General features: G+C 25.2%; 2 protein-coding genes across 4 annotated transcripts in view; both read left to right on the forward strand.

Moving 5' to 3' along the window:
- The window catches only part of LOC122503789, a 338,227-nt gene that overhangs the window by 15,590 nt on the left and 302,573 nt on the right, over positions 1-20,064 (forward strand). The gene's annotated exons all lie outside the window — the stretch shown is intronic.
- LOC122503787 (synaptic vesicle glycoprotein 2B-like) lies at positions 2,581-14,774 on the forward strand. Of its 2 annotated transcripts, none has more exons than XM_043614476.1 (11): positions 2,581-2,866; positions 2,980-3,183; positions 3,374-3,536; positions 5,776-5,897; positions 6,542-6,786; positions 6,923-7,152; positions 8,083-8,224; positions 8,524-8,638; positions 9,076-9,235; positions 13,085-13,212; positions 13,326-14,774. In XM_043614476.1, the coding sequence occupies exons 1-11, from the start codon at positions 2,815-2,817 to the stop codon at positions 13,376-13,378; spliced, it is 1,614 nt and encodes a 537-aa protein (XP_043470411.1). In that variant the 5' UTR covers positions 2,581-2,814; the 3' UTR covers positions 13,379-14,774. The 2 variants fall into 2 exon arrangements, with proteins under 2 accessions (XP_043470411.1, XP_043470410.1); XM_043614475.1 differs by having other exon boundaries at positions 2,583-2,866; positions 8,083-8,257.

Genomic DNA, 20,064 nt, shown 5'->3' on the forward strand with positions numbered 1-20,064 from the left:
TTGTAGTTCATTGGATCTTTTTTATTTTTTGTTGTACATTTTTAAGTCACTCTTGCACTCTTTTGGGTAGGGGGTCACTTTTTCCAAACCCATTTTCCCAACGGCCATTTTTCACAAAAAATCGTATTCCCAAGGAAGAGTCTCCCAAAGTACTTTTTTCCCAAAAAAATTTTTTTTCCAAACTCATATTTTCCCAAAATAAAATTGTTCATCAGAACAATATTCTTCTTTAAATAAATTATTTTTAATAACTTTTGAAAAAGTTCTTTGAGAATTTTCAAATCTATTTGTACACATTTTAATTTTACGTAATTTCGATTATTGGGAAATTTTTCAATTAAATTTATTAGAAACTAAAAACTAGAAATAATTTCAAAAAAAATTTCCATCAAATTTTGTCAAAAAAATGAGTTGTACAGAATTGTTTTTTAAAATTAATATTTTCAAAATTCAATTATTTTTAAAAATTCATTCTCTATAAAGCTTCTAATATTCAATTATTATCTAAAATTTTAACTGAAATTAATTTTTAAATCATTTTTTATTAGGGAATTCTACTAGAATTCAATTATTTAAATTCAAGATTAAATAATTTATTGAAGAATTGAATTTTTCTTAAAATTGAATTCTTATAAAGAATTTTACCAACAAATTTTCAAATAATTGAATTCTTTCGACGAATATTAATAAAATTTTTAAGAATGATTACATTTTTCAGGCAATTGAATTAAAATTGTATTAAAAATAATTTATATTCTGCGATGAGTTTTCTTATTTATGAAAATAATTCAATTCTCAAGCAGAATTTTATAATTTACAAAAATAATTGAAAAATTCTTGCACAAATATGTTGGTAATTTGAGAAAAATGTCCTTTAGAAACCACTATTGTTTGGGAAACATGATTTTGGAAAAAATATCCTCTGGGGAATCGTATTTTGGGAAAAATGTACCACAATCCTCTTTTGGTAATCAGTTGGTTTTAAATTTTTTTTGGTATTTTGTCGTTTTTTTTTAAATTTTTTATAACACTTTAGGAGCTGCGGGTGCATCTTTTTATTCTTTTGATAATCTGTTGATTTTCTTTTGACATTTTTTTATTCCTTTGATACTCTACTGATTCTATTTTGATTTTTCATTTTCTTTGACGATTTTCTTTTGATGCTCTTGGTTTCTCTTTTGCTTTTCTTGCAATTTTTTTATTTTGGATTTTTTCTGGTTTCTCGAAAATGTATTTTCTATTCTTTTAAGTTTAATGTAGGACGAACATTAGTTTTTCAATTTTAAGGAGTAAAAATTTTTTTTTTCTTATTAAACAGAAAATTTTATTTTTAAATAAGATTTCAATTATTTGAAATTTAAAATTAAATTTTATCATAATTTAAACTTGAACATCTCAGGAAATAAAGTATTAATAGATCTAAGTTTCTTGTTTATTATTTACTTAGAACTAGATTTGTCTTAATTTATAAGGCAATGTATAAAATTCAACATAAAGCTTATGGTTTTAGTAGACAATTGTTTTCAATTCAGTACGTAAATGTATTGTCAATAAATATTACAAATTTTGAGTTATTTATTACAAAATTTATTAAAATTTTCTCCAAAGAACAATAAAGGCAACAATAAAAAATATTTTTAATTAAAATAAAACTCGTTTTCGTCCTTGAAATTATAGGGTTCTTCTACAGTCCAAAAATAAATTCTTTTGAAACTGAAGTTTTTTTTAAGTTTACTTTATTTGTTGATATTTTTACTTAAAATTTAAGAAGACACTTTTTGTTCTTAGAATTAGTTTCTTAATATGAAATTACGCCAATATTTGGACTAGTATCAGTTATTTTAGCCGAAATTAAACTGAAAACAATACATATTTTTAAAGTGGATATAATTAAGAATATTTATGTAATTAAATTTTGTACTTAGATTTAATCATTCTTTTACAGAAGAAACAAAGTCTGAAATCGTTTGCATCTTAAAACCGAAATTATTGAAAAGTAACCTATTTTTAAGCTTAAAAGTAGATTAGGTTAATTTTAGGACTTAAAATTTAAAATTAAAAGAATATTTACTATTAACAGCGAGTCTTACAGTGTTGGTGAAATTTTAGTAGAAGTATATAACGATTAAAACAGTTTGTTTATGCAAAAATCTGTGATGTTTAGTGTCATCTGTTATTTTTGTTTTTCTCTGCTTTTTTAAATTTTTTTATTAAATTCATGAATATTATTCATCAAATTCAAAGAATAAATGCAGATTATAACAATTTCCACAAAAAGCTGTACCGATGTTTTAAAATAGTTGCTTAGTGTTCGATAATCAGGTTCGATGACACCTCAAAAAGTAAATGTGTTTTCTGTATCCCCCCTAGAAGAATTTTCAAGTTATCTTGTATTTTACTATTTACTATAATTTGAATGCAGTGAAAACTAGAAAAATTGAGATAGTACAAACAGAAATTTCGAATGTTATTTGTTTTGATATCAAGTATATATATATATATATATATATATATATATAGTTGGAAATACTTCTCCAATAAATGTACAAATATACGTAATCGTGTGTGTGTCGCTCGTCAAAAAATAGTGAAAACTTGTTTAAAACGATTTGTGTTAGTCGATCTTACGCAATGATGTATCTTCTGTACATCAACTGCAAAGTAGTTAATGATAAAAGTGTTTGCTCGGAATAGGCTGTATTAAATGCCAGTCACTTTAATAAGAAAGTCCAGAGGTCTTCGTTTCGGGATACCACATCAGAGTGAAGAAATCATATGACGATCAGTTGAGTGGAAAACTTGGTGAGCTTTAGGATGTCGAATTCAAAAACGTTTGATAAAAAGGATCATGGATTTCAAAATTCAAGTAGGTTCAGAGAATAAATCATTTTTCGTTTTTGGGGGCAGAAAAGAATTTTTAATAATTATTAAAATTATACTGTTAATTATTTTTCAAATTTTAATGTTTTTGTTTGATAGATGCTAAGGGGAGTAATTTTGAAACGGCAGTTACTGCCTGTGGTTATGGTAAATTTCACTATATTTTGTATTTGGTTATGATTCCCGCCACTTGGGCGTCGATTTTTGATACTTCGAATACTTCAATGATTCTTCCTTCGGTGCAATGCGATTTGGGATTGACGCCCCTTTACAAAGGCCTTCTCAATGCTGCCGTTTATTCAGGTTTGAAGATATCTTGTACTTTATCAGAAAAATACGTAATTATTAATTACAATAGATAGTTATTAATTATAACAGATAATTATTGATAAATTTTAATTTAGTAATAAAGTTTTTTTCAATAAAGGAATTATTTTCTATAGTTTCTCTAGTTTATGGAATTGAATGAGAGGATTAAAAAAAATAATTTCAGGAATGGTCTCCAGTGCTTTCTTATGGGGCTTTTTAGGAGATGTACTGGGTAGAAAAAAAATTTTAATATACTGTTTATTTGTCGATGGTGTTCTCAATTTTATGACTGGAACGTCACAAACTTTTTGGGTTCTCGTATTCTTCAAATTCATGTCTGGCTTCGTGTAAGTTTTCAACTAAATATTTCTTCTATTCTAAGGCGAAAATATAATTCTGTTCTGAGCGTTTATGTAAGAAAAAGATTTAGTAAATAGTATAAAAAAATAATCAGTAAATAACAATTAGTAATTAATAATTAGTAGGTAATAATTAGTAAATTGCGACAATTAATAATTATTAATTAATAGTTGGTAACTAATATTTTGTAAAAAATAATTGGCAATTAATAATTAAAAGTATAATTAATTAGTATGTTTAATGATCAGGGAAGTCGAGGAATTTTTTAGTCAGAAAAAAGTCAGGAAACCTTTTTTTAAAGTCAGGGAAAACATCTTTTAAATTAAACAGAAATTAAATTTTTTTATTAATTTAAAAATATTTTAATCTAACAAGAGTTAAATTATTTATTATCGTCTGTCACTATCATTAGAAATTAATTAATTGTTAATTATGTCATGTCAGTAACAATAACCATATTTCCCATTAAAGCAAACATGTTGGGAATTTTTTTCTTACTTCTTGCTAAACACTCTGTTAATAACTGCTAATTACTGATTAGTTATTAATAACTGTTAAAAAATAATTACTACTTACTAATTAGTAATTACTAATTGCTAATTATTAATAATTACTATTTTCTGTAGGGTTTTTAGTTTTTTTGATCATTTTTAATTTACTTTTTATTTTTTTTAACTAATTATTAATTATAGTCGTAATAACTGTTAAATAATAATTACTAATTACTTACCCTACAAAAAATAGTAATTATTAATTAGCAATTAATCATTACTAATTACTAATTGCTAATTAATAATTCATTTTTGTTGGATTTTTTAGTTTTTTTAAAAATAATTTTCATTTTTTCTAACTAATCAATGTGTAATAACTGTTAAATAATAATTACTAATACTATATAATTAGTAATTAAGGGGACATTCCAGTTCAAAACAGGCAAAAAGAAGGCTTTTTTAGTATATATTATTAAAATAACTATGACATTTATTTAAAAAATTTCTTTTACATGTAATAAATAATTTATTTAAGAATTTGTAAAAAAAAATTTTTTTCATTTTTTTTTCAAAATGGCGGCGATATACGCCATTTTCGAAAATGCCCATTTTTGGTGGTAAGATCGATTCCAAACTTTCTAAAACAGATAAAACCAAAAACGAAATGACATTCTCTTCGTTAGATAATTCTTTAGGTGTGGAACCTCAAAAAAGTGGAATTTTCTTCCCCCCCCCTTTTTTTTAGAGTACTTTTTCCCCAAAATATGCAAAAAAAAGGTGTTTTTATTCAGAATTTCTCTTATAAAAAAAGGGGAGTTGGAAATTTTCCAGTTTCTGAGGTTTCACTTATAGGCATGATGACGCTGAATCAAAAGCCGTTTGATTTTTTAAAATCGCTTCAGAAGAACTCGAGATATCACTCTTACCAGATCAAAAAAGGACATTTTGAGAAAAACGCATTTAAAGTTTTTGTTCATAAGTTTTGAATTTTTTTAAAAAAAATCATCGGATTTGCTTGAAAATCTTTACTTGGGGGTTTTTAGGTCGCTAATTACGAATATGGAATCAGATTTTTAAAATTCAAAATGGCGGATCCAATATGGCGGACATTTTTTTTCAAAATCATTGGATTTGCTTGAAAATCGTTACGGGGGGGTTTTTGGGGTCGCTGATTACGAATATGATATCATTTTTTCAAAATTAAAAATGGCGGATGCAATATAGTGGACGAAAAAAAATTAAAATTAAAAAATTGTGTTTTCCGCCATATTGGATCCACCATTTTGAATTTTGAAAATTTGATATCTAATTTGTGATCAGCAACACCAAATTCATTTTTGTTGGTCTTTTTTAAAAAATGCAAATGAAAAAACATTTAAATCATTCGATTGCTTATCCGCATACAAAAACATCTTTGACATGGCGAAGAATAAGGATGTATAACTTTTGTTTTACTTCGAATTTTGCAATAATATTTTAGGAGATTATTCTTGACACTATAAGAAATCCGAAAATAAAAACAAAAAAAAATAGATTTTTTTTACATTTTGAACTGGAATGTCCCCTTAATAGTTAATAATTGGTAATTGTTAATTTCTAATTAATAATTACTAATTTTTATTGTTTCAACTAGTAATAATTTATAATTTTTATAATTTTATAATTTGAGTAATTTTCATAATTTATTAGCAATGCTTTTTCGCTTCAGTTAAAAATTGTTGAATTTTTTTTATAGTGTTAGCGGACCTTATGCAAGTCTAGTGACTTATTGTTCTGAATTTCACGCGTTGAATGACAGGCCAAGACTTGTTTTATTAATCGGAATGTTCAACAATTCAGGAGCAATTCTCAATGCAGGTAGAAAAAAAATTCGCTTCCTTTGTATAATAATAATAATTTGTCAGTAATTGCGAAATATTTGAATTAACTCTCATTTTTAAAAGGCATATTTTATTCATTATTTTTCACATTCACATAATATACATATTATTGTAACGTATTATTTCATTTTTATATACAATATATATTGTGAATGAAATATTCAATTCATTGCAAAGCAACAGGAAATTATTTTCTTTTCCATTTCCTCTAAAGTTTATAAGAATTTTTTCCCTGCAAAAATTATACATATATAAAGGAAGAAAAATATTTCTAGATTACTATTTTTAAATAGACGATAAAATATTTCAAAACAAATTTTTCAGTGCAAAAATTATATGTAAAGGACAAATTTTTTTTAATGATTTGAATTAAATTTTTTAATTTTTACTACTTTTTAATAAAAGATAAAATATTTTCTAGAAGAAGAATGTTTTTTGCTATAAAAAAATATTTTGACTCTGTGGTAATCAGTTTTATCTTATTTTTCAAATTTGTAATTCTTGATCAAATATTTAGTAAAATGATGTAAAAAGGAGTAAACGTTACGACATTATTTTATTATAGTGACAATTGAAAGAATGAATTTTAACACAAAATATATATTTTTTTAATATCAACAGCAATGGCCTGGCTGATAATACCACACAAATGGTCTATAATTTTATTTAATGGAAATTTTGTCTACAATTCCTGGCGTTTATACATGTCATTTTGTGGTCTACCAATAATTATTGGAGCGGCGTGCTTTCTATTCTTTCCCGAGAGTCCAAAATTTCTCATGAGTCAAGGTCGTAATGATGAAGCTCTACAGGTGTTTAGGAAGATCTACGCGATGAATTCTGGTCAATCACCAGACAGTTATCCGGTACTAGAAAATCCGTCAGATCGGATGATCTCAACTTGATCAACTGCACAAAAAAAAAAAAATAATAATATCACAGCTCGATTAAATAGGCGAGAGTTGATTCAAAAATTTTGTTATGTTACTATTTCTTCATCAGATTCGCGAGTTGGAGTCCGAAGTGGTTGATACGACGGTAAAAAATGGAGTGAATATCATTTCAATTGAGAGAGATGGTGAATTTTCGAATTTAGAATCCAACAAATGTCATAAGAGACCATTCAAAAGTGTTTTAATGCATGGAATGCGTCAGATGAAACCATTGTTTGTGGCGCCTTTAGGTTTTCGATTGCTGTTGGTGGTTACTCTCAATTTTGGAATTCTTATGACGTAAGGGCTTTTTAAATTGATTTTTTAATTCTTGATGGAGAAAAATCGAAACTGAAAAAATAGTACTGAGTTTATACTAAACATTTAGAATTATTCCTGTAGTTTGAGATTTATTACTAAATTGTTTTTGATTGGATGGTATTTTATGGGAATGATTACTTGACTGTTTTAGATTCAGTGTTGTACTACATCAATCAATACAAAATTTGTTTTCAGTTTCAATTTTGAGTTAATTTTAGATAAATGGAAAAAAATGTTGCTTCTCTTCATTTTGAAAGATTTAATTATTTTCACTTTCATTTTCACTTTTATACATTTTTATTTTTACTGTAATTTTCCCTTTCACATTGATAGATTTTTATTTTCACTTTTATACATTTTTATTTTTACTGTAATTTTTACTTTCACATTGATAGATTTTTATTTTCACTTTTATTTTCATTTTCACTTTGACAAATTGCTATTTTCTATTTCATTTTTGCGTTCATTTTCACTTCGATAGATTTTTATTTTTACTTTCACTTATTGACAACTATTTATTTTCAGTTTCTATCAAAGGGAAAGTGAAAATAAAAATTTATCAAGCCGAAAGTGGAAATAAAAGTGAAAGTAGAAAGAGAAATCTATCAAAAGTGACAGTGAAAATAAAAGTAAAAATAATCAAAGTGAAAATGAAGATGAAAATATAAAGAATTAATGTCAACATTGAAGTAATGTTGTCAATATTGCAGCAATTTTTTAATTGCAACATTGATTGCATTTTAGATTATGTAGAGATTAACGCATTTTTTCAAAAATTTTTAAAAAGTGAAATTTTGATTTCGAGTGAATTTTGATTTGATTCGTATTTAGAGAGTATTTGTAACAAGTAAAAATATTTGTGTGTCAAATAGAGACATATCTATGTTAACTTTTCTTCTGCACTTACAGATTAAATACTATTCGCTTATGGCAACCGCAGATTTTTACAATATTGACGTATTTTGATAATTTACCAAATAAAGGACCAGAAGAATTGTCTTTTTGTGAAATTCTTGACAATTCAAAGTCTGTTATGGCCAATCAGACAATTGTTAGTATAGAAGGATCTGAACATTGCAAAGAAGTATGAATATTGCTCTATTTTTTAAACATCATTAGCACTTAATTAGATAATTAGATATTAATAATAATTATTTACTTTTTTATTATTGTTCTCATTTGTTTTTTTGGGGGTTTTACTTTTTAGAATCTCCACTTAGAATAATAATAATAATAATTATTATCATCATTGAAATAGACACAAGAGAAGGAATTTATTTCTATCATTTAGAAAGAATTTGCTTTCGAATTTTTTTGATATTCAGGAAATTTAATGACTATTTTTTGTAGATTCCTGTTGATTCTTCCGTTTACTATTTTGCCATGATTGTTTCTAGTGTGACTACTAGTTTTGTATTTTTGGCTGCCTTATTAGTGAGTGTTCTTCGGAATAAAATACTTTTGCGTAAGTTTTATTGCATATTGGGATAATCTCTGAGATTTTATTTAAATTCTCTCTGAGTTTGTATTTGTAAAAATTGAGCCATTAGTTAACACAAAAAATACTTTTTTAACTATACTTTTGATTTTTACTTTCATATTAATAGATTTTTATTATCAATTTAATTTTTACTTGTATTATCACTTAAACAAATTTTATTTTTACATTTATTTTCACTTTAATAAATTATTCATTTCACTTTCAATATTATTTCCACTTAGAAAGTAAAAAAAATCTATGAAAGGGAAAATGAAAGTCAAAGTAGAAATGAAGCATAATCGACCGAATTTTGGGCTTAGTTTACTAATTAAAGGCTCAATTTGCGCAAAAAATATTTGTATTTAGAGAGAATTTAGTTTACAGTTAATAATATCTGTGAAATTGTACTTTTATCTTTTTAGTTATTTCACTTTTCATCTCGTTTATTTCGATTGTAACAATGCAGTGGTCTCCGAATACACTGATAACTCTTATTATCACCTGTATTTATTCTGGAGTTCAAAGTGCTTGTGTCAATTTAAGTATCAGTATTACTGTCGATTTATTTCCGACAACATTGAGGTGAGAATAATTCGTTAATCTGAAAACAATTTTTCTAATTAAGAATAAGGAAAAATTATAGGTGAACGTCTAATATTTTTAAGTACAGATAAAGTATTTTTAGATTAAAGTGAGCGCTAAATTTCAATTGAAACAATTGATCCGATTAAACTCTTTTTAAGAAGACATTATTGCATCTGCGATTTAATAAATCGGGTCGCATATATTTAGTCACATGAATTCAATTTTATCAATGAGTCACGAGTCATTTATAAACGGTTCGAATCGGATACAATAATTATTGGGTATTGATATCTTTTGTTTTTTAATTTTTATGTTGCCATTTGGGTAGTTTTACAGGCAATTTTATAGGTTTCTTTTAATAGATCGTTCTTTCAATTAATCGATTATAATTTATAAGTCTAAGTATTTTATTTCAAATTTTACTGTCTGTATATCTGAAGAAATGGGAAGTTGTTTACTGTAATTTAAATTATTAAGATTTTTTACCAGTTCGTAGTAAAGTGCTAATTGCTTGGATTACACAGTAATAAATTTTTCATTAGTAACTTCTTAATTTCAATTTCAATTATTTGAAATTTAATTTTTTATCTTTTTCTATTTTAAAAATTTAATATTTCATTATTAACTTGAATGAAATACACTTTTTCATTCAAAACTAGTAGTTTTTAATATTTTACTGAAGATTTAATAGAAAATTACTTTGCATTAGTAGAAATTTTTACTAATTATAAATTATTATTTTTAAATAAGAAATTTTTATCGCAAATGAAAAAAGATAAAAATTAATTTGAAATAATTTTGGAAGATCATCTAGTTATACACTTTCTAGAAAAAAATTATGTTCAGTCAAAATCTAACGTAAAATATTTATTTTTTAACATTTTATTTTATTTAAAAAAATTATTATTTGATAAAAGATTTTGATTCAAGTTTTTTTTTTGAACTATTAGAATTAGTTAATTTTTCTAATAACTATAATTAATTAGTTAAGTTAATTACAAAATTGTTGAAGTTTAATGTTTATTATACACTGCAAGCCCGATCAGCGGTCAGCTCCGGGAGTGCTTGACCGCTGATCGGGCGTAAACATATAGGACCGTACGAACTGTTTTGTGATGGGTTACCATTACTTGACTACTGAATTTTTTTTAAGGGGCCAGAGCGTCTTTAATGTATACGCTACTGCCACAACTTTTCGACTCCCTCTTTGCCCCTCGCTCGCACCATCTACAAACGACGTAAACAAGTGACCACTGATCGGGTGACCGCTGATCGGGCTTGCAGTGTACTTCTATTTGTGTTAAAAATTATTTTTTTGTTCCGGAATTATATTATAGTCACTATTCTCCTTAAAAAACGCAATTTTTATTTCAATAAGCAAAACTGTTTTATTGTAACAACACTGAAAAAAAATTATTTGATTCAAATAATGGATTACTTATCTACTATCAAATAAATATTTAATTGAATTAAATATTTTTGATTTGAATCAAAAAAATTGTATTTGAACCAATAGTTTTAGAATTTGAAGCAAATGTTATGTAATTGATGCAAGTAAAAATTATTTTTTACAAATAAATATTTATTTACGAATAGAAAAATAATCGTTTATAGGAATCAAATAAATTTTATTTTCAATGAAGTAAAATTAGCAATGGTCAAGTTAACGATTCTTTCTGGAAACTTTTCACTAAAAGTATCAAAATTATAAAATTTCTAAATCTAATTAAATATGTAATGTTCAATTCATTAAAAATTTACTTTTTATAAACTTGAATTAGTGAAAATTGAGCTACTAAGTTACAACAGTAACAATTTTTACTAACTTTCAATCATTTTTAATTAAAAGTTTAGTAAAAGAAATTATAACTGTGAAACAAAATAGTAACATTTTACTAAAAATTAGTCAATATTTTTACTAATAGTGAGATTTTACTAATTGTCTGAATGACAAATCATTTTAATTTTAATTAAACGCCAATTCAATTCATAAAAACATAACATTTTCAAAATTTGTATTAAAAATTAAAACTACTGAACAAAATAGTAATATTTTACTAAACCCAGTAAACGAAAACTAATTGAAATGAATTAAAAAGAATTCACAAAGAGCTTTCGTGAATCCCGCTTTGTGACAAATACGAATTGGAGCCATGATGCAATTTTCCTGAATTCGTGAAACTGTATTGAACTTCCGAACCTTCTATCCGTACCAATTCACTGGACAAGTTTTGAGCCTTTAATTTTTTTCAATTCGTTAGCACGAATTCAATGCATTCCTTGGCCATTTCTTTCGAATGCGAATTCGTTTGGACAAATTGGTACATATTGAATTAAATTCAATTGAATATACAAAGAGCTTGAGTGAATCCCGCTTTGTGACAAATACGAATTGGAGCCTACCAAAAATGTTAATTCGTTTCAATTCATTTGAATTAGTTTTTTTTTACTGGGAAACACTGAAAAAAAGTTTTGGTTGGAATTACCAGAAAACCTGTTTTTAACTAGAATTTCGTGTTAAATATGCCCTAACTAGATTTTTTCTGGTTAGGTTAACCAGAATTCTAGTTAATTTAACCAGAATTCTGGTTGTTTTAACTAGAATATCGTGTTAAATACACCCTAACCAGAACTTTTTTTTCAGTGAAGTTAATAATTATTCATACTAATCAGAATCAGTGGAATGCTTCTAACAAATGGTGAAATTTCACTAATTGTTAGTAAATATTTATTAATTCTTTAGTAGAATTTCACTGATTCCTAGTGAATCATCGGATTCACTAAATGAATTAGTGGAATTATTTTATTAACTTTTATGTCCCTGAAGTTATGATTTTTTTAAAGGATTTTAGCTTTAAAAATGTCACTAATTTTACTTTTAGTGTTCACTTTTGGAGTAAAAATAAGTTTAGAGCACTTTTTTCACCTAAAACCTTAAAAAATTGTTTTATTATTTTTATTTTTGAGGAAAAAGCATTTTTCTTCGTTGAGCGTCGACTTTATTCAGGAACTTATGTAACTTTTAATAAAACAGGTCTACTAATTGTTAGTGAAATTCTGCTAACAATTAATAAAGTTTCGCTGATTGCTATAACACAGAGAAAACTGAATGTTATTTTAACACTGAAATCAGTGTTAAAAGTATCCGCAACAAATTTTAGCTCGGAAGTGTCATTTTAACATCGAAAATAGGGTAAATTTTCTATTATGAATATTTACCCTCAATAAGATTACCCAACCAAAATATTAAAAACAACACTCAGTTTTTTATGTGTATAGTATATTTTTATTATAAAACCATTTGCTAAACGACTTCGCTTTATTTTATTAGAGAATTTTTACTAATTCAGATTTAGAGAGTACAGTAAATGAATAAACTAAATTTCGATAAATTTTTTAAACTTTCCATTGTTAAATAAAATAGATGAATTCAACAGTTTGGTAGAATAAAAACTTTTTCCCTGAGTGTATACAGAGAAGATATTAGATAGGAGAGAATTTTCTGGAATTTGAATAAAATACTCTCGTCGTCGTCGAAGGAAAACTATTTTTAAATGAATATTTTTATTTAACATTCCAAACTGTTAAAATTTTTCCTTTTTCTTTTGTAAAAGAAGAAAAGGGGTTTCTGAGGGTAAAAGGAAGAATGATTATAAACGTGTGAAACTTTTGCACGTGCGTTGAGCATAGGACTTTTAAAAGAATAAGAATATATCCCCTATAGATTTAAGGCGAAGTACATAAAATAGGTATATTACAATCTCCCGAAGAACGATTTATGTAAAAGATCAATCTGTAGGAATGGAGAATGGAGAGACGTGGGATAACTTCTGTTTTGATTCGTAGAACAATGGCTGTGAGTTTGATCATGATGACTGGACGCATAGGCGCTCTCTTAGGGAACATCATGTTTCCTGTTTTGCTCGAGTACGGCTGTTTCGTCCCAATCATCGCCCTGGCTTTTTTCATTTTACGTGAGTGTTTACATATACAATATATGTATGAGTTGAAATTGTGTGTGTGTGTGTGTATGTATTCCTCAATGCCAGATTGGTAAAAGCGCAACATTAATATTTTTTCTGTTCAGTTTGCATCGTGCTGACCTTTTTCATCCCGAAACCCAATAAGAACTTGAAGTAACTTATCCATAGAATATAATATATTACGAATCACCAAAGGATCATTATTACATCCTTTTTTTCTTATGTATCTCTCTTTCTACAAGTGGATTCATCTGCGGTAACATCGCAAACTCTTAGTCGTGTTACTTGATAGATAGCAATTATCACCCACACCGAAAGGGAATATATCTTCTTTTAAGCAAGGGAGGATGAGATGCTGGGTTTAAATTGAGATCGAGTTGGGATATAAACAGGAAGTTGGATTCACAATGGTTTTTTATTTCAACAATGGTCAAATGTCAATTGTCAACAATTGTCAATGTCAATCCTTTTCCCGTGTTTGATGACAGTAAGAGACTGATCAATATTGATACTAGCAATGGCAATATTGAAAATTCGATGGGAAGTTGTTGGAGAATAAAAATGAGAAAAAAAGAGAAAAAAAGAGGAAAGAAAGAAATGGACAATGGCTACTATGAAGCGCTAAGTCAGAGCCTTGAGTTTCACTTTCGACATCTCCTGCAGCCTTCACCCACATGCTCGTAAGATCTCGACACGTTCCGCGAGCACGTCGATCTAAAGATTATTATTCAGTGGGTTCGATTAGGAAAAGTTTTATTTTAGGCAAATTTTTCTTTCCAAACTCGCTCCAGAATTGTGTACGTTGAATTTTTTTGTAGATCAAGATATGTGTGTTTAGGTACTTTTACTTTTCCTAATTTATATGAATTCAGTATTTCCACTATTCGGTCTGATACGAAATGTGTAATATTCTAATGTTACACAATTTAATGTATAATTAGATATAAACTAGATTTTTTTGTTTCGTTTCCGCTGGATCTGCATTTAGTCTTTAACCAATTTTTTTACCCTCTTGTTAATGTTGTTTTCATCGTCGGCAACTGTTAACTTAAGAACTTTAATAGCAGTACTTACATTTTAGATAATTTTTATGACAATTTATGAATTTATCAATTTTATGAAGTAGGGAAAAGAATTAAATGACAATATAAATAATGATTGCTTTTTGTAAATAGTGATGATAGAAGTTTAAGGGAATACAATGGGAGATTTTTACTCTTTCATAATTTGTACTTTAAGAAATGACTATCCTACAGTATGGGATTAATAACGAAGAAGAAACTTTAAAAAATTCAAATTACTTGTATACATCGAAAACTTGAAGAGGAAAAAGAAAAAAAAGATACATTGTTTAAATTTAATTCGGCTAAAATAATAATCTATGTTAGTCCAAATATTGACATAATTTAAGATTTCAAAACTAGTTCTAAGAGCTAAATTGACTTACTTTAGTTTTAAGTGCAAAAATAGGCTGTTTTTAAGAGAACATGTGTGCTAATGCTGTAAGTTCTTTAGGATATTTTCTTCCAGTGAATAAATGTTTTTACACTCTAGTACCAAAGTATTGTTTCGATAGATTTTTTTTGTGAAACCTTTAAGAAATAATCCTAATTATTAAATGATAATTGAACAAGTGAATGATAATTAATTGAGAAATAATTTAACAAATAGAAAAATTAATATTCATTAACAATTAATGAAGAAATTAATTAAGTAATTAATTAACAAACAGGTAATTATTGCGAGGGGATTGTTTGATAAAGCATTTCGTTAGTATTAGCGACATAAACTATGGAATTATCACGAATTTTAATGCAAAACCTTCAATTTTTTCTATTTCTGACAATAATTTATTTTTCAATAACTTAATAACAATAACAAATAATTGGAGAAATTCAATTATTTTCGAAAGTAATTAAATTCTTCGTAGAAATTCAAATATGTTCAAAAATTTAAAAAAAATTCTCGTCAAAATGTCAATTATCTTTATAAATAATAAATTCTTTTCTGAAATTCAATTATTTTCAAAAATTTTAATGAAATTCTAGTCGAAATTTCAATTATTTTCAAAAATTTTCCTCAAATTCAATAATTTCCAATATCTACAATTCTACAAGGTATTTTAATAAAATATTTTATAAGAATTAAATTATTTAAAAGAAATTTTGATAAAAATCTACGCAAACGTTTAAAATTTTCATAAATAATAAAAATTTTCCAGAAATTCAATTATATATAAGTTTTTAATAAATTTCTTATCAATAATTCAATTTTTTTCATAAATAATAAAACTTATCCCAGCATTTCAATTATTTTTAATACAATTTTAATCGTATTCCTCAAAAAATGAAATTATTCTTAAAAATTCGTAAAATTTTCTAATAAAAATTAATTTAAAAATGAATTTTATTTAAAATTGTAGATAATCTAATTGAATATTAAAAGCATTATTGCTTGAATTTTTAGAAATAATTGAATTTTGAAAAGGTTTCAAATTAAAATCTTTGAAAATCTGAATTTTTCATACTTTTAACTAACAATTTTGTAAAATTAACATTTTCGAAAAAGTTTAGGAATTGAATTTTTTTAAAATTATTTGATGTTTTTATTTTCTAATATATGGGCAAATCTAAAAAACATGCTCACTTCGACAAAAAAAAAGGAAATTTTTTTAATTTGTGAGCACTCATGCATTATTTACATCATTTTACTTATAATTATTCAACAAATCAGAAAATATTAATGTAATTAATGTTCAAAAGTTGCTTCAAAAGTTAGAGAGAAAATAAACTTTGGGTTTGCTATATCACAGCTACGAATCACAATTTTTTTAACAAAATTATTATTTTGTTTTAGAAAAAGAAGAAAAATATTTGCACCATTCCTATTTTTAATCTTATTTTTGTAAGAGGATTTTCCACAGGAATTAACACATTCAAAAATTTCAAATTCAAACCTTTTTTAAATTAAACAACTTATAAAAGTAGTCGAAGACTCGGAGTGATCGATTTCTTCATGTTTTCTAATAATTAAAGATGACCGAGAGATAAAATCATTATTTTATATTATAAGAATATCTTATTGTAATTTCATCAAAATTATTTTCATCATTTTAACTCAATTATTATTTTCTAGAATTTTAAATTATTGTTTATGAAAATAATAATTGAATACCTGTGAAATTTTTATTATTTATCAAAATAATTAAATGTTTGTTCACAATTTAATTAAATTTTTTTTTAAATAATTGAATTCTTTCTGGGAAATTTTATTAAAATAGTATATATTGAAAATCATTGAAATTAGAAAAATTTTTGAAAATAATTGAAATTAGGACAAGAATTTTTTTGACATTTATGAAAATAATTTAACTTTGGAGAAGAATTTTGTTATTTATAAAGATAATTGGGATTTTTTACTAGAATTGTTTTCAAATTTTTAACATAGTTGAATTTTATTTTTTTTTGAAATAATTGAATTTCTCCATTTATTTGTAATTTCTCTAAAATTGATTTTTTTAGTGTTTTTAACAATAATTTAAATTGGAAAATTTTTAAATTCTATTATTTTTAAAATTTCTAATTTTATTTAAAAAAAGTAATAAGAAGTTGCTAAGTGCTAATAGATTAAGGACTTAATTAACAAACAAACAAATTAGTATTAATTAACAACTAAATTATAATTTCTTTAATAATTAACAAACAGAAAATTGTTGCGCGAGCATCGTTTTGATAAAGCATTTTTTTTAGTATTAGCGACACTAGCGCTCTTGTGGAGAAAGTGTTGCAACTCAGGTGAGAGACGGATTTTTGAATATTTCTTCATTTATTTTTTGTTCTAATTCAAACAAAATTAAAATTTCAAGTTATGAATAAATATTGTTAATTTACCTAGAAATAATTATTACCAATTTTTTTACTCTGTTTCGATCACGTGTTGCAGCAGTATTGCAATAAAATTTTAATTCAAACCAGAAGTGAATAAATTTTGTGCATTCAAACACTCTGAAGTTTAGGAATAAATGCACGATGCTTTTAATGTTAAAGATAGCTAAGATTTAATCCGTTAAATTGGAAAGATAGAAAATTTACTTTTTAGAAATTTTTCTAAAATAAAAATACAGTCGTTCATTTCGTAGGATAAAAATCTATATACAAAAAGGTTCAGAAGGTCAAAACAAGATCTTTGTTGGTATGGACTTAAATTTGCAAGGTTCTTCTTCTGCTGCTTCTTCTTTTTTTCCCCCAGCGTTGAATTGCTTGTCTGTTTCAAGATCTACTTCACGTATATATTTGAATCTGAAGGTTGAACATGATTCTAAATCGTAACGCAATAACAACGGATTCCGTCGGAAGTGTCGGTCGGTAGGTATCTTCACGTGGTTCTAACAGTATCTTTCTCGATGCGATTCCGATGCGACTATCTTCGCATAGTCTTACCCACGAGGTTGTAGTATATGTTCGACTTCCTCCTCGAGAGGTAAACGATCGTGCACGCCTCCACCTCCGCAAAATTATTAGCGATCGAAAACGTTCGACGGAACTGTACTACGAAATAGCTCTCACGAAATTTTTATTTTCTTTTTATAAATACAATAGCATGTAACATCTGGTCAATGTATTCAAATAGTTTAGCAATGTTTTTATTTCAATTACGTTAGTTGTCTAAATTTTCGTCTCGTCAATGTTTCTAGACATGAACGCCTACGTAATTGATTATTATTAGGTTTACAATTCAATCTCGCCTTTAGAGTTTTCTCAATTTCTTTCTTTTTATTGGCCACTAACAATGCTTTGCGGATCATTGAACTTTGGCTTCTAGACACTCAGTCGTTTGCAGACGCAGCAATTGTGATTATTCAAAATTTTCTATTATTGTTGTTGGAGATGAAAAAGAAATTTTACCAGAGAAAGTTTTTGCATTTTTTTTAATGGAAAACATTTTTTTAATTCTATTTCTATTTAAAGCTGAATCAGGGTTGCCACAAAACTTGGAAATGTCAGGGAATTTTCTAAACCTTGAAAAAACCTGGAAAAGTCAGGGAATTTTTATCGGTATCCTGGAAAATTATTGTTTTTAAAGTTATTGTGTTTATTCTTGAAATCTAATTTTACTTAAATATTTCAAAGTGAATTGAATTTTAAATTTTTTTCATAAATAATCAAATTTTTTATAGAGTTTCAATATTATTTTCATCGATAATAAAAAACTTTATAGGTTTTCAATTATTTTCATAAATAATAAAATTCATCGCAGAATTTCAATTATTTTTAATACAATTTTAATAAAATTTCTCGAAAAATAGAATTATTCTTAAAAATTATATTAAAATTTATCAAAGAAATTCAATTATTTTAAAAAAGACTTCCTATAATTTATTTATTAGAATTTAAGTATCATTGTCAGTACATTTTTAATTAAATTTCTTGAAAGAATTAAATTATTTTCAAAAATTTTAATAAAATTCTTTTTAAGGGGATTTGAACCTTGATGACGTCACAGTTTGTGCAAAGCATTAGTTTTAAATCTGTGACGTCATCATGGTTCAAATGCCCTTAACGATTCAATTTTTTTTCAAAATAATTTTAATAAAATTCTTCGTAGAAATTTAATTAATTTCAATAATTTTTCAAAATTCAATTATTTTTAATATATAATATTTCAATAAAATTTCGCAAAAGAATTCAATTATATAAAAATTAATATTATTAAAATTCGTCTTAAGAAATCAATTATTTTCAAAAGTAATAAAATTCTTCGCAGAAATTCAATTATGGTCTAAAGTTTAAAAATTATCGTCAAAATTTCAATTACCTTCATAAATAATAAAATTTTTCTCCAAAATTCAATAATTTTCAAAAATTTGAATACAATTCTTGGCAAAATTTCAATTATTTTCAAAAACTTTTCTTAATTCAATCAAAATTTTTTTACAGGGATTCAATTATTTTTAATACAATTTTAAGGGGAGTGTTCACCTATATTTTTAACTATATTGAAGAAATAATTTAAATATTCAAGAAAATTATTTTTAAAGTAATTTTTTGTGAGGAGTTCAATGGTCATAAAATAAAATCGGTCAGAAAATATTTTGACCTTTTTGAATTTTTATTTTTCTAAAAAATTGGTTGATTTTGAAATCTATACCTAATTTTGTAGAAAATATGTTTTTGAATCCACAAAAAAATTTCCAAATAAAAAAATGGATTTTCATAATTTTTATAGCATTTTTTTGAAAAAAAACTTTGTTTTTAGGCTAAAAATGCTAAAAAATATAATTTTTGCATATTTTTTTAAAAAATCTTCTTTTTAATTTCAAATTAGTACAATTTTATCCTTAATTTTTTTGTATTTTTATTTTTTATATATAAAAATTATTTAGTTAGAAAAATAAACAAATGAATTTTCATTTTAAAAAAATGAAAACTATTTGTATTTTTTAGCATTTTCAGCCTAAAAAAAGAGATTTAAAAAGAAAAATGCTATAAAAATTATGAAAATCAATTTTTTTCTTTGGAAATTTTTTTATGAATTCAAAAACATATTTTCTACAAAATTACGTATGGATTTCAAAATCCACCAAATTTTAAGAAAAATAAAAAATTCAAAATGGGTCAAAATATTTTCTGACCGATTTTATTTTATGACCATTGAATTCCTCACAAAAAATCACTTTAAAAATAATTGTAAACAAAAGGATTTAAAAATTTTCAAAGAAATTTTTCAAAAATTATTAAAAATAATTAATTTAAAGAAGAATTTTAGATAAGAATTCTGGAAAACAATAATTGAATTGAAGTGGTGAAAGTAATTTTGATTAAGTTACAGTAACAATATTCTTAT

The sequence above is a fragment of the Leptopilina heterotoma genome, unplaced genomic scaffold (assembly GCF_015476425.1).
Source record: "Leptopilina heterotoma isolate Lh14 unplaced genomic scaffold, ASM1547642v1 Lhet_27, whole genome shotgun sequence".
Taxonomy (NCBI): domain Eukaryota; kingdom Metazoa; phylum Arthropoda; class Insecta; order Hymenoptera; family Figitidae; genus Leptopilina; species Leptopilina heterotoma.

Excerpts from the sequence above, each read along its gene's own strand:
- LOC122503787 (XM_043614475.1), top strand. The coding sequence starts at position 2,815 with ATGTCGAATTCAAAAACGTTTGATAAAAAGGATCATGGATTTCAAAAT. Across the intron at positions 8,258-8,523 it reads GATCTGAACATTGCAAAGAA|ATTCCTGTTGATTCTTCCGT; the intron begins GTATGAATATTG and ends TATTTTTTGTAG. Across the intron at positions 13,213-13,325 it reads CCTGGCTTTTTTCATTTTAC|TTTGCATCGTGCTGACCTTT; the intron begins GTGAGTGTTTAC and ends TTTTCTGTTCAG.